The sequence below is a fragment of the Strix uralensis genome, chromosome 27, assembly GCF_047716275.1.
Source record: "Strix uralensis isolate ZFMK-TIS-50842 chromosome 27, bStrUra1, whole genome shotgun sequence".
Lineage (NCBI taxonomy): Eukaryota > Metazoa > Chordata > Aves > Strigiformes > Strigidae > Strix > Strix uralensis.
In genome coordinates, this window is record NC_133998.1 from 2,409,304 (window position 1) to 2,422,295 (window position 12,992).

Consider the following 12,992-nt stretch of genomic DNA (forward strand, 5'->3'; position numbering starts at 1 on the left):
AAAAGGGGTGGGGGGGGAAGATGAGCCAGGGGTGTCTCCGAGGGGCAGCGGGTTGCAGCTGGCAGAGAGCAGAGCGCCGCACCGTGACCCTCGGAGCCCCGCTTGGGGATCCAGCGGATCACACCACTGGGAAAAGTGAGTCAGGGCCTGAGCCGCTGCCAGCCCGTGTTCCTGGCATCCCAACCCGCCCGCCCGCAGCTCCAGCCCTGCCTGGACACCCTCCCAGCCCCCTTGGAGCCCACACTGGACTGGGAAGGATAATGGTGGAGTTACCCATAAGAAAGGATAGTGGGGGATATCGCTTCCCCCGCCCTAGCAGCCACCCAGGGCCCCATGCTGCCCAGCCTGCCCGCAGCCACATGATGACCACGTAGGTCTCAATGCATTTTTATTAAATTCTTACAAAACAGAATACAAAATTCTGGCATCAACAATTGTTATAAAGGAAAACTTCAATTCAGCTGTATCAGTTCACCTGGTACATACAGTAAAGTGCTTGTTTTTGTGGTTTTTTTTTTTTTTTTCCTTTTTTGTGGTTTGGATTTTTTTTTTTTTTTTTAGATTTTCATTTTTATTTTCCAGTCAGCCCCCAAGCAGAGGCTGCCATTGTACAAACCAACAGTGCGTTAACATGACTCTTGTCGAACCAGCTTTGGCAGTCTTCATCAATTGTAAAGTGGAGAAAGTTTCTCCTGTTTTGATAAAAAAAAGTTAGCTTCACAGTAAACATTTCTAACCAGTTCTAAGTCGAGTTAGTTGGCTGAAGGAAGGGCGGGGGGGAAGGAGAGGAAGCCAAAACACTTAAAATTTCCAGCTTTAAAAAAAAAAATCTTTTTGAAGTTGGTTTCCAAGACAGATGCTCTATGGGGGGGGGAAAGGCTTTGAAAGAGGAAGAGGAGGAAGAAGGGCGTTGGCGAGAGGGGTTAGGTGGTGCTGGACTGCGGGTCGGGGAGCATCTGTCTGGAAAACACCCTGGGAGAGGCGCTGGCGGCGGGGAGGGGATGTCCGGACCTGGCACGAGCATCTCCCCAGCCAGCCCGGTGCAGTGCCGAAGCACCCACGGGTCCCCGACCCCGCCATGAATCAGGGCCAGAGGTGGTTCAGAGTTGATCCCCCAGCTCTACAGGCATTTAAGGATCCCCTATAAACGCCCAGCCCCTGCCACGCGTGCCCCGGCAGCACGGGTCCCCCCACCAGCGCCACGCCAGGAACGCCGCGTCCACGGTCAAACCAAACCCCCGAGCTGAAACGCAAAGCCCAGCCCGGGCCGAGCAACCAGCAAAGAGCTCGGATGTTCCCCAGCACATCCATCCCCTCGATGCAGACACCCACAGCATCTGCTGGCTGTGGGCACCCCCAGCCGAGGATGCCCACGCGTCAGCAAAGCGCCCACGGGGACGAGCTCCCGCACAGCCATGGGTCACCCAGGCCACGCGCCAGCCTTCAGAAGAGAGTGTGTGTGTGTGTATACGTGTATAAAAGATAGGTCTTACGCGTGGGAAGAGGGGGAAACTGTTTGCCAACAAAAGCATGGGGGACAAAAATATTCAGAGACGTTCCCCCTGCCACCCCCTTCCCATGATTTCTTTTTTTTTTTTAAAAAAAAAGGCTGCGGCGTGCAGCATTAACAATAGCTTTCACAATACCAGCTCAAGGCATCGCGTACTGTACATCATTCAAGTATTTCTTAATATAAGACAACAAGGAATTATCTACAACTGATAAAACAAAATAAGCTATAAAAAGTAACAATGTACAATCAAGATGGATTTTTTTTTTTCTTCCTTTAAAGGAGGCCTCTCCGGGGTGTCCCAGTGCCTGCGTGGGGGGGTGTCTCCCCTCACCTCTACCCTGCTCCTCCCCACCCCGCATGGTGGACCGGGGGCACGCAGGGGAGAGGGCAGATCGCAGGTGTGAGGCAGTTTTGAGGGGGGGCAGGGGGGGGAAGTGGGAGAAGGGGAGTCGCCCTCCCCTCCCCACCAATGCCACTTGGCAGAAGGGCCAGAAAGGGCGAGAAAAGATGGTCCCTGCCCAAAACTCCATCAACACCCGAGATCATCATCTCCCAAGATAACTCACACACACCTCCCTGAAACAAAAAACAACATATATTGCATAGTATTGCTGTCAGCAGTCTTAAAATAAAAAGGAGAACTTTTTTTTTTCAGAGACAGTGACTGTCTTCAGCTTAAGACCCAGGGAAGTCTCTCCCCCAGCTCAAAGCAAGCTCCCAAAGCCTTCACCTGTGCACATGATGGGCTGAGGCTGCTTTTTCAAAATATAAAGCTCAAAGCATTGAGTTGGAAGGGAAAGGAGATTGCTAACAAAGGAGGCACCCTCCCTCCCGGTGGGACATGGGGACGGCAGCGGGTGCAGCTCAGTGGCACGACCCGTGGCCATGCCCGCGCAGGGAGCAGGTTTGCTGCTCTGGCGGGGTGCAGGGGGTGTCTGGAGGAGCTGGAGCCAGCCCGGCTCCGAGCGCGGCACTGCTCGCTCACCTGGACGGATCCAGCCCCGCGTGGCAGAAAGCACCAAGGGCCTCGTCCCGATTCAGCATCCTAACTCCTTCCCCCACGCGCGTTCCCTCTCCCTTCCCCAAAGCGAGCTCCGAGGAGACGGCGACGCGACGCACGCAGACACGTGAACGCACACGAACATGGACGCAAATGCACACACGTGAACACGCAACGCCCAGCTCTCCCCAGCTGCATGTCAGACCCTGCGCTGCCCAGGCGCTGCTGCCCTGACCCCCAACCCTCCAGCCCCACATCCTGAGCCCTCCCCAGGCTGCGCCCCCATGCCGTGGCCCTTGGGTGCTGCCACCACCCTGGCCCCTCGCCCACCGGCGCCCTCAGACCCTCCTGCCACAGCCTCGGGGCCAGCCCGAAGCCACACCAGCTCACACCGCCCTGCCACATGTCCCGGTGTTCTTCAAGGGGGGGGTCTTTTACTTTTCACAGAGCACCCTGCTATTCCTAGAGGGGTATTTTTTGGCTGCTCCAGCCACCCTGGAGACCTCATCCCCCACCTTGCACCTCCATGAGGGCACAGCCACTGGCAACCAGCCCCTCCAAAAACAGGGGTACAACACCCGACCCAGCACAAGAGCACAGCCCCGGACGCCTGTGCATCCCCCCAGCTCTGACCTTACCCCCGGGGAGCCACCAGCCGGAGCGCGGGAGGAAAGGAAGACATTTCTCCGTGCCCTGTAGAGAAGCACAGCTAGCAGTTTAAAACCAACAATAATTAAAAAAAGAAAAAAATGGGGGTGAATAGCTTATTCTGGAAGCTGGCTGCTGAGGAGAGAAGGCGGCTCGGTGGGACGGGGCGCTGCTCCCTCGCTGGCACTGTCTCTCCCTGACCCGAGCGGTTCCCTGCACAACGCCCATGGTGTCCCCAAGCACGGGACAGAGGGGTTCCCCGCACCCGGGAGGTGGCTCCCGGACCCCCGTGAGGGGGGTTCTGTGGGATCTACCCCAACGTTGGGGAAAGACCTGCAGCTCCGAGGGGAGGGATGAGGTTAAAACGCGACTCCCGCTGTTGAAAATGCGACCGAGGGTCTTTTGTTCACAGTATGAAATGAGCTGAAATCGTCAAAGCAGCCGCAGATACAAAGAGTCCTTTGGTGTCGGGGAGGGGGAAAAAAAAAAAATGTCAGAGGAGAAACCAAGAGTCAGGAAACAAAAGTCCGTGTGTCTGTCAGATGTCCTTGAGTGTGCCCTGGGTGAAGCAACCTCACGCTTGATTTAATACCTTAAAAAATAAAAGATCTTAAACAAATCCTCCCACCCCCAGACCTACAAGATCAGCAAAACCTTGGAAACCAGCCACAGGGACGAGTCCTGATCTTGTCACTAGCCAGAAATGTTGGGGGTTTTGGGGGTGGGGGGGTGGGGGAGAAAGAAAGAAAGAAAGAAAGAAAGAAAGAAAGAAAGAATGAGGAGGGGGACACGGGGTACAGCAGGTCTGAGGGGCACAGCTCAGGCTTGGTCGGCCACCAGGACCAGTGGGGCCACCAGGTGCTGCCCAGCGGCCACCGCCTTGGCCAGGCTGCTCTTCTGTCGCCGCTTGGCCAGCTTGGACTCGGAGGGTGGGGAGAGCTGCATGGCCCGTGAGGTAGCTTTGATGATGATGGGTCGTGCTTCCTCCTCCGCCTCCTCCTCCTCATCCTCGTCGCGCCGCGTCAGCTGGCGGTTGACGGCGATGGCCTCGGCGGCGAAGGAGGTGAGCTCTTTGGCACTGCTGTTCCTGCGGGGGAGGCGGGGGCTCAGGGAAGGATGTGGGGGGCTGGAGGGAGGTGGGAGTCAAATATCAGGGTGCCCCCCCTCACGTGCATGCCACAGCGGTCTGGTCAGGCACCAAAACCATGGCTCAAACCCAAATCACAAGCTGCAACCACTGCCCAGACAGTGAGAGCTGCGGCAGAACCCCCGAAAAGCAGCAAGAGCAGTGAGCAGCCCGCTGGAGAGCAGCCAGGGTTTGGGGGGCTGGGATGTGTGTCCCCCCCCCCCCATCCCAAGGCCACCCCAGCTCACCTCTGCAGGATGATGGGGGTCGGCAGGGTGTTATCCGGGGCACACTGCAATGAAACGCAGCCGGTCAGAGCTGGGCACCCTGCGGGGAGGGGGGTGTCCCCCACCCTGGCTTTGGGGAGTGGAAGGGGGGGGGGGGGGGGGCATTGCAGCACTCACCCCCTGCACCCAGGGGTGCTCCAGGACCTGGGCTGCGCTGAGCCGCTTCTTGGCATCTCTCACCAGCAGCTTGGAAATGAGGTCTTTGGCTCCGAAGGAGATGTGCGCCCAGTCCTTGTCGGGAAACTCGTACTTCCCCTCCTGGATGCTCTCGAAGAGCATGTTCTGTGGAGGGGGGGGGGGAATAAAAAGGGGCTGAGCCAGGATTGGTGCTGCCAAACTGGCAGCGGGTTTCGGCGATGCCGGGGTTCCCCACGTACCTGGCAGGTGTGGCACGCCTCGCCCCGGTCCCAGCCGCAGTCGGAGCCGCAGTGGCCCACGAAGGGGGGGTACCCGCTCAGCATGATGTACAGGATGACGCCCAGGCTCCACAGGTCGCAGCGCTTGTCGTAGATGGACGCCTCCTCGTTGAAGGCCTCCACCACCTCCGGGGCCATGTACTCGGCGGAGCCGCACTGCGGGGAGAGGTTGGGGTGAGCCCCAGCACGGGGGGGCCCCGAAGGATGGGGGACTGATGGGGCAGAGCTGTGCTGGCTGGGGGGGTCCTGCCAGAGGTCCAGGGCTGCACCGCCTGAAATGAGGGGGCTGTTCCCCGGGTTTGCTCTGTGGCAGGGCAGATCACCCCCACCAGGTTTCCCACATATGGAATAGCACAAGACCTGCCTCTCTGGGGAGCTACCACCCCAAAAATAAAAATATTTTTAAAAACAAGCCCAAAAGGGTGCAGCAACCCCCTCCTGGGCACCCCCACGGGGCAGCACCGGGGAGGCCAGACGCACACACCCCCCCCAGCACCACTCAACCAACTCAGTGGGGCCACGTCTGTCCCATCGCCTGGGAGCGGCCGCAAAACACCACGGGCAGGCGGCAGGGCCAAGCCTCCCCTGCCTGCTCCCCCTGCCTGCTCCCCCTGCCTGCTCCCCCTGCCTGCTCCCCCTGCCTGCTCCCCCTGCCTGCTCCCCCTGCCTGCTCCCCCTGCCTGCTCCCCGCAGGACCACAGAGCCGGCGCAGGACGCGGTGCCGGAGGAGTTAACACTGATGCAAGGAGAGGCGAGAGCCAGGGCCTGTTCCCCGTCGCTCCCAGGACTCTGGGGCTTTCCAGCACACGTGACCCGCAGCCCACACGGGCCTCGTGACAGGGGAGAAAAAAGCTGCAGCCAGCAGATAATCACCCCATAACGTAACGAGAGGCCTCCTAACGAGAGGCCTCACCAGCCCCAGCAGCTGATGCCACCGCAGGAAAGAAAAAAAAAAAACAAAACAAACCAAACCACCCCAACCACCAGCACCCTGCAAGGGTTTAACCCTGCAGGGACCGGGGCAGCCGCCCCCTCCACCCCCGTTGCTGAGAACGGGGAAAACTTGAGACACCTCAGGAATTCTGATACTGCCCCAGGAGGAGGGTAAATGTGGAGGAACGAGGGGGCTGGGGTGTTTGGGCCCCCACCTCTGCTGTTGTGCACCCCACATCAGCAAGGCTCGGTCCTTCCTGGCACGTGAGCGCCCCAAAAACACCGGAGTGCAGGGCAACACCCTGCATGGGGGGGGCCTGCTGCTGGTGATAAAGGGGAGCAGGGCTTTCTGCGGGGGAGGGGGGCAGGCTCAGCGTCCCCCCATGGAGGGGGGGACAGCTCTGTGCAACACAGGGGTCACCCCAGAAGCTTTCGGGGTGTCCACCCATCACATGCAAGCAGCATCCCGCAGCGGGGGGGCCACAGCCCCCTCTCACTCGCCACCAGGGGAATCACGGTGGCCTCCCCAGCCCCCTCCCCCCCCATCCAGCCTCTTGCCTGACCCACTTCTCCCGGCCAGCGCCAGCCTTCCCGTGGCCGCCTCCACCGGGGCTGGCTGTTGCTAAGGCTCTCGGCAGCCTGGGCTGTGCGCCAGCCCCCCCCCGCCTGGCCCCCCCGCATTATGTAACCACATCTCGCCCATCGCGGGGCGGGGGGGGGTGGGTTACACACGCAGGCAGCATCAGCAACAGGAGCGATGAGCAGAGGGGTGTCTGCATGCAGCCCATCCCCAAAACCTGGGTGGCAGCTGGGGGGGCCCCCCCAAGAACAGCTCCCTCCCCTCCCCCTGGGGCTCACATGCTTACCGGGGTGAGCAGCTCCGGGGTGGAGATGGGGGAGCAGTCGCCGTTGAGTTTGATGCCACTTCCCAGGTCAAAGTCGCAGATCTTCACTGGGGAGACCTGGGGGAGGGGGAAGGAGTGGTTGGTGACCCCTCCCGGCACCCCCCAGGGGACCACAGCCTTGTTTTCACACCCCAGCTGCTTGTTAATGCCTGGTCATGTCATCCCTCACACCCCCGAGGCCCCAGGGACCCTTCCACCCCCACCCCCTGTGCCCATCGCCCTGGCTGCTCCCTGCTCACCTGGTCTGGGCTCTCACAAAGAATATTTTCTGGTTTTAGATCCCTGTGTGCGATTCCTGGGGGGGAGAAGAGACCATCAGGGCAAAAATCCATCCCCTACAAGACCTCCATGGTGAAAGGTCTGGGGGTGGCACAGGGACCCCTCCCTCCCCACCCCCAAATCATCGTCGGCGTCGTGGCAAAGGGCAAAAATTGCTGCTGGCCCCGAGCCCCGGCCAAACCGGAGGAACAGGCTCCACACCACAAAAAGCATCGTGATGCAGCTGGGCCTGACCCTGTGTGCCCGGGCCAGCACTGTCCCCCCTGGGAAGCAGGACAGGGGGAGGCAGCACCCCCTGGGGAGGGCATGGCAGCACCCCAGGGCACCCCAGCTCACCTTTGTTGTGCAAAAAGTGCAGGGCACTTGCGATATCCTGCACCACCACGCTGGCCTCCAGCTCGTTGAAGTGGCGTCTCCGGTGGATGTGGGTCAGGATGGAGCCTGTGGCCAGGCAAGAGCAGAGCGGGGGCTCACTGGGGGTCCAGCCGCCGTGGCTCCCCCCTCCCTGGCACCACACTCACCTCCTCTCATCTTCTCGAACACCAGATAAAACCTCTCCTCTTCCTCGAAGAACTCAATCAGCTCCAGGACGTTCCTGTAGGGATGGCAACATCAGCCCAGCATCCCCCCAAAAACCTCCTGGGGTCCCCCCTCCCCACAGCCCCCCGTACCCCCAGCCAGCACAGGTCCCTCGGGTGGGACGTGGGATGAGAAAATTGGGTTTCTAGTGATTGAAACCACACAGCCAGGGCCCCCCGGCCGCATTCCAGGGGGGGGAGAGGGACTTTCGGCGCCCGGCTCTGCTCCCTAATTGCTCGCAGACCCTCCTGGCTCGCTCGCCCCTCTCCACAAACAGCCCTGCTCAGCAGCTTTCCGCGGCGGGACGGCAAACGCCTCGGCAGTGGCTCGGCTCGCCCCTCGGCGCTGCTCCAACTTGGCCGCTGCAGCCCCCGTTGTCATGGCAAAGCGCTTTAATGTCGCCTCGAGATGCTCCCGCACCGGCCGGCGAGGCCAAGGCGAGGGAGCGCTGCCCAGCGGGGCAGCCTGGCTGCAGCCCGTGGGTGTCTCGAGCATCAGCCTGGTCTCAGCCCACTCGCCGTGCCCACAGCGGAAGGGGGACACGGTGGCTGCCCCGCAGTACCTGTGTCCCTGGCACTGATACAGCATCTCCACCTCCCGGAAGACTCTGCTGCGGATGTGTCCCAGGCGCTTCTCTATGATCTGAAACGCAAAGAGGGGGAGGCTCAGGGAGAGGCACCGCTGCCGGGGAGGGGCCGGCAACCACCGCACCCCCACCCAGCTGGGCGCTGGGGACCCCCGGGGTGGGGCGGAGGCAAGCGGGGTGGGGGGGGGGGGGCCCGAAGGGGTTAAGGCAGCAGAACAGGCTGTTCCCGGTGGCGGTGCCAAGCCGCTCCCTCGCGGCCGAGGCCAAGGCGAGGGCCATGTGACACCGCGGCGGCAGAGAAGGGCGCTTCGCCCCACTGGGTGCTGGCACGGCGAGCGCCTGGCAGGCGTGCCGGGGGGTGGGCAGGGGGTCCCCACCCACGGCCTCGCATGGGGAGAGGCCTGGCCCCAGCCCTTTGGGGCACACAGAGCACCCGATTGCCACACAGCCCTCCCTGCTGCCTCAGTTTCCCCACCGGGGCACCCAAAGGCTCCCCAAGGGTGATGGGGGAAGCCCAGTTCCCTCTGCATTTGGATGCGTTTTGACACAGGGCCCATCCCAGCCCCCTCGTGCCGTGGCTGGGAGCCTGCGGGGTGCAGGGCCACAGGACCACTGTCCCCGACCCCAAAAGCAGCTGGGTCACCCCAACCCCCTCCAGCGCCCACATGCTCGCAGGGGCATGGAGTCTTCCCTGGGGCGAGCAGGAGCTGGCCACCCTGCCGGCATCGCATGCCCCTGCTTGTCCCAAGTCCCCAGACATGTCACAAGCATTAATTTAATCTCTCGTCTGCCCTAATTTACAGGGAGAGGAGCGTGGCTAAGGGGGTTGACCAAGGTCCTGCAGCTGGGTGGTGGCAGAGGACGGTGTGCCACCCGCACAGGCTGGCCCTGCCGCACTCCTGCCCCTCTTCTTCCCCTCCAGCCCATGAAACCGTCATCCTGTGCCAGCGCTGGATGGTCGTGGGAGCCGGGAGAGCCCAAGATGTGGAGGGCAGAAAGGGAAACTGAGGCAGAGGACAGGAGGGAGCCAGATCTGCAGCCCCGAGCGGCGGAGCTTTACCTTCACCGCGTACTCCTTGTTGGTGATGAGGTTAACGCACGACTGGACTCTGGCGTGGGCCCCTTCTCCCAGCACCTCCTCCTGCAGCTGGTAAACATCTGGCAGGGGAGAGGACGCCTGAGCCACCGGCCCTGCCGCAGCGTGGGACACCACAGCTGTCCCCGAGCCTGGGGACACCAGGAGGGCCCCAGCCCTGCCCCAGGCCGGGGGCGGGGGGGTCGTCCCTGGGGTCCGTGCACAGCCCCACTCACCTTCAAACCTGCCGGAGAAGCTGTCGGTAGCTCTGCAGCGCTTCTTCTTCTTGTTCCTTTTCTTGGCGTCAGGGATGTCGATGGGTTGACTTGAAGGCATGTCTGTGCCAGAGCAAAGCCACCGACATGAGTCACCCCTGTCCGCCCCTGCGTTCCCCCGGCATCACCACCCCCCGGGCAGCCCCCCAAAGCCTCCGGGGGAAGGCAAAGGCCCAAAATCCCGGGGTCCGGGATGGGAGGAGCACCCCGGGATGGGACACACCCCCACGGGAGGGCACCCGCAGCTCACCGGGACGGGGCGGGCACTCGAAGTTGAAAACTGGCTCCAGGTGGTTGGACTGGTCGAACTCCAGGTCGAAGGGGTTTTGTCCCTGCGGGGGCCAAGAACAGGAGTGAGGTGGCAGCCGCCAGATCAGCTGCCACCAGCTGCCCACACCGAGCCCAGTACGGACACAGACCCCGGCACGCTCCCGGTCTTGGCGTACACCCTGCTCACCCGCCCCGCCGATGCAGGACACCGGCTCACGGTGCTGCTGCCGGGGAGGGGACGCGGTGGAGCCCCAGGCAGAGCCAGAGGAGGAGGAGGAGGAGGAGGAGGAAGGGTTTGACCACATCTCCTGACGGGGATGGTGCTGTAGGGTCATGCCTCCACACCAGCAGCCCCAGGCCAGCATGCGGGGGATGATGAGAGGGATTGGGGCGGGCCACCTGCCCCAACCCAACCCCAAACCTCCACCCAGACCTGAACTACAGCGAGGGGGGAGGAAGAAAAGCCGCAGGGCAGGATGGGCTCCAGAGCCACCACGCTGCCGCCTCCCGGCTCCCCGCAAGGTCACAGTGGGCCGGAGCCCGCTCAGCCCTGCTCTGTGAACATGGTGCCTGCAGGCTGCAAAGCACCCACGACCTGGCAGGATCAGGCCCCATCCCAAACCCTCCCTGCGCCCCAGATGGGTGGAGGGCACGAGAACCACTGCCTCCCCCACTCCAAACCCTGGTGGCTTCAGTCTCAGCACCCCAAAGGGGACATGGGGACTCTCTGCCCCCGTTGAGCCGCTCCACCGTGGGCCGGGGCAGTGCCAGGGGCGCCCAGCTGGGAGGCAAAAGGGCCCCGTCCTCTCCAGGGTTACGAAATCTGTTTGGGTGGAGGTGGCAGGTCCAGGCGGCGTTCCCAAACCCGCCCCAGTGCCCCGGTGCCCGGGCCGGCTGCCAGCCCCAGCGCGTCGCAGGAACAGCAAACCCCGGCCACTGCCGCCAGAAACAGCCAGAAAACGCCTGTTTACTGCCGGGGCAGCTCTTGGGGGGCTGGGGAGGTCCCTACCAAGGTGGGGGGGCAAAAAAAATCACACCAGGAGCACCCCACCACCACTCCAGGTCTCAGGCCTAAACACTCCTGCCCAGCATTTTGCCAGCTTCCCCACGCCCCCCCCCCCCCAAAAAAATCTGAATTTGCAGAGAGCAGCACGGCCCTTTGGGCTGCCAGTGCCCCCCCAGCCACAGCCCAGCGCCCCTGCAGCAGGGCAGCCGCCCCCCCTGCGATGAGGGGCTCCAGGCCACGTCCCTGCACCGCGGGCAGGATGAGGCCTCCCGGGGGGAGCACACGGGGGGCAAAGGGGGGGCTCAGGGCCCTGCCAGCTGCCGCAGCACCGACACACAAAAGGTTTGGGGGATGGGAGGCGCAGGGCGGCCGCTGCGCACCGGCTCCATCAGCACATCCGAGGTGTCCCCTGGCCCCGTCCCGGTCCCCAGCCACCCGGGGGGGTGGTGGTGGGGAGGGAGCCAAAGCCAGGCCAAAAGCCTTAAAAGCAGGATTAGGTGTCAGCTAAAATAAGCCGGGCAGGTTTCGGGTGAGCTCCCAGCATCCCTCGGAGCGCCGGGAGCCAAACTAAACAAAGATCCCACGAAGCCGCTCGGCCGCACACCGGGACCGGGGCGAGCACCGACGGGAGCAGGACCGGGCAGGATGCGGCCCCCTCCCGCACACCCCCAGCATGACAGCGGCCGGGCCAGCTGCGGTGTGCGGGGGCTGAGGGTGCCACGGGCACCCCTGGGTGCAGCCGCAGCCCCGGGCCGGGGAAGGTGCGCGGTGCTGCCAGGATCAGGCCCTCGCCCGAGGGGTTTGGGCAACAGGTCCCACGCCAGGTTGGGCCTGGGAAGCCCCTGCAGACCCCCCCCCCCCCCCCGTCCCGCTGGCAGCCCACCCCTCCCCCCCGCTGCGGCCCAGCACCCCGCTGGCAGATTAGGGGCAAATGGGTGCAGCTGGGGGGGGGGGGGGGGGGAAGGGAACCACACTGCACACCACTCACCCCCCCCCACGGGGGACCCCCGTGGGAGCTGCAGCTGAGCAAGCAAAACCTTGCTGCAGCATCCCAGACCCCACCCGAGGCGGGGGCGGGGGGCGGGCTGCAGACCGAGAGCACCCCGACCCCCGGGGGCAGGGGGGTCCCGCTGCTCGGTTTGGGTGGCAGCGACCCCGGCGCTTCCCTCCTTCGGGGTGGGGGGGGGGGGGGCGCGGCGGGCAGGAGGCGGCTCGCCCCCCCCCTTTCCCCCCACGCCCCCGGCAGAGGATGCGGCGCAGAGCGCTGCAGAGCGCAGGATCCGGCCCCGCAGTCCCGGAGCATCCCATGAGCCCCCCCGGACCCCCCCATGGCGCGGCCCCGGAGCCCCCCCAGAGCATCCCCGGGGAGGGGAGCAGCCTCTTACCTTAAAGGAGCGGTGGAAACCCGGGATCTCTGATTTCTTCTGCACCATCTTGCTGCGGGGGGGGACGGCGGGGGGCGGCGTTGCTGGGAGAAATGGAGGGGGGGCGGAAAAAAAAAAAACAACAAAAAAACAAACAGGGGGTGGGGGGGGGGGAGGCGGAGGGACGGGCAGAGCCGGAGGGGAGTCCGGGGGGTGGCCGAGACCTGCGGGGAGAGGAGGTGGAGGGGGGGGGGGAATCAGACGGCTGCGGCCCCGCACGGAGCCCCCGGTCGTCCCCCCCCGGCCCGGCGCTCACCGGCGCGGCCCCGCAGAGCCGCCGCTGCTGGTGGTACCGCAGCCCGCACCGCTCCGCTCCGCTCCGCTCCGCGCCGCCGCCGGGAGGGGACGCGCCGCCGCCGCCCCCGACGCCTTTATAGAGCGGCCCCGGCCCGCCCCCCGTCCCCCCCCCACCGTCCCGCCCCGCCCCCGCCGGGCGCCGCCGCCCCGGGCAGCCCCCGCGCTGCGCCCCGGGACGGGGACACCCCCCCGGGCACGGCCCCGGGCCACAAACACCCCCCCGGGCCACAAACACCCCCCTCCAGGGAGACAAATACCCCCCCGGGCCAAAAACACCACCCCCCCCAGGGAGACAAACACCCCTTCCTGGACAAAAACACCCCCCCACCCCCCTCAGGGAGACAAACACCCCCTTCCGGGACGAAAACACCCC

At 64.0% G+C, this 12,992-nt stretch overlaps 1 protein-coding gene across 1 annotated transcript; it reads right to left on the reverse strand.

Annotated features, from left to right (window-relative positions):
* Positions 1 to 371: 371 nt before the first annotated feature.
* On the reverse strand, positions 372 to 12,718 carry MKNK2 (MAPK interacting serine/threonine kinase 2). Its single transcript, XM_074851469.1, has 14 exons — positions 12,579 to 12,718; positions 12,284 to 12,486; positions 9,873 to 9,954; positions 9,584 to 9,685; positions 9,333 to 9,430; positions 8,249 to 8,328; positions 7,629 to 7,702; positions 7,444 to 7,548; positions 7,068 to 7,123; positions 6,790 to 6,885; positions 4,952 to 5,146; positions 4,692 to 4,856; positions 4,536 to 4,579; positions 372 to 4,248 (listed from the first exon to the last, which is right to left on the reverse strand). Exons 2-14 carry the CDS (start codon positions 12,329 to 12,331, stop codon positions 3,981 to 3,983), a joined length of 1,413 nt encoding a protein of 470 aa, XP_074707570.1. The 5' UTR covers positions 12,332 to 12,486; positions 12,579 to 12,718; the 3' UTR covers positions 372 to 3,980.
* Positions 12,719 to 12,992: the final 274 nt, after the last annotated feature.

What these genes read in the sequence shown, in the direction of transcription:
- MKNK2 (XM_074851469.1), bottom strand. Translation starts at nt 12,331, where the DNA reads ATGGTGCAGAAGAAATCAGAGATCCCGGGTTTCCACCGCTCCTTTAAG. An exon ending in ACAAGGAGTACGCGGTGAAG is followed by an intron (nt 8,329 to 9,332) that starts GTAAAGCTCCGC and finishes TTTGCGTTTCAG; the next exon opens with ATCATAGAGAAGCGCCTGGG. An exon ending in AGGCGTGCCACACCTGCCAG is followed by an intron (nt 4,857 to 4,951) that starts GTACGTGGGGAA and finishes CCCCCTCCACAG; the next exon opens with AACATGCTCTTCGAGAGCAT.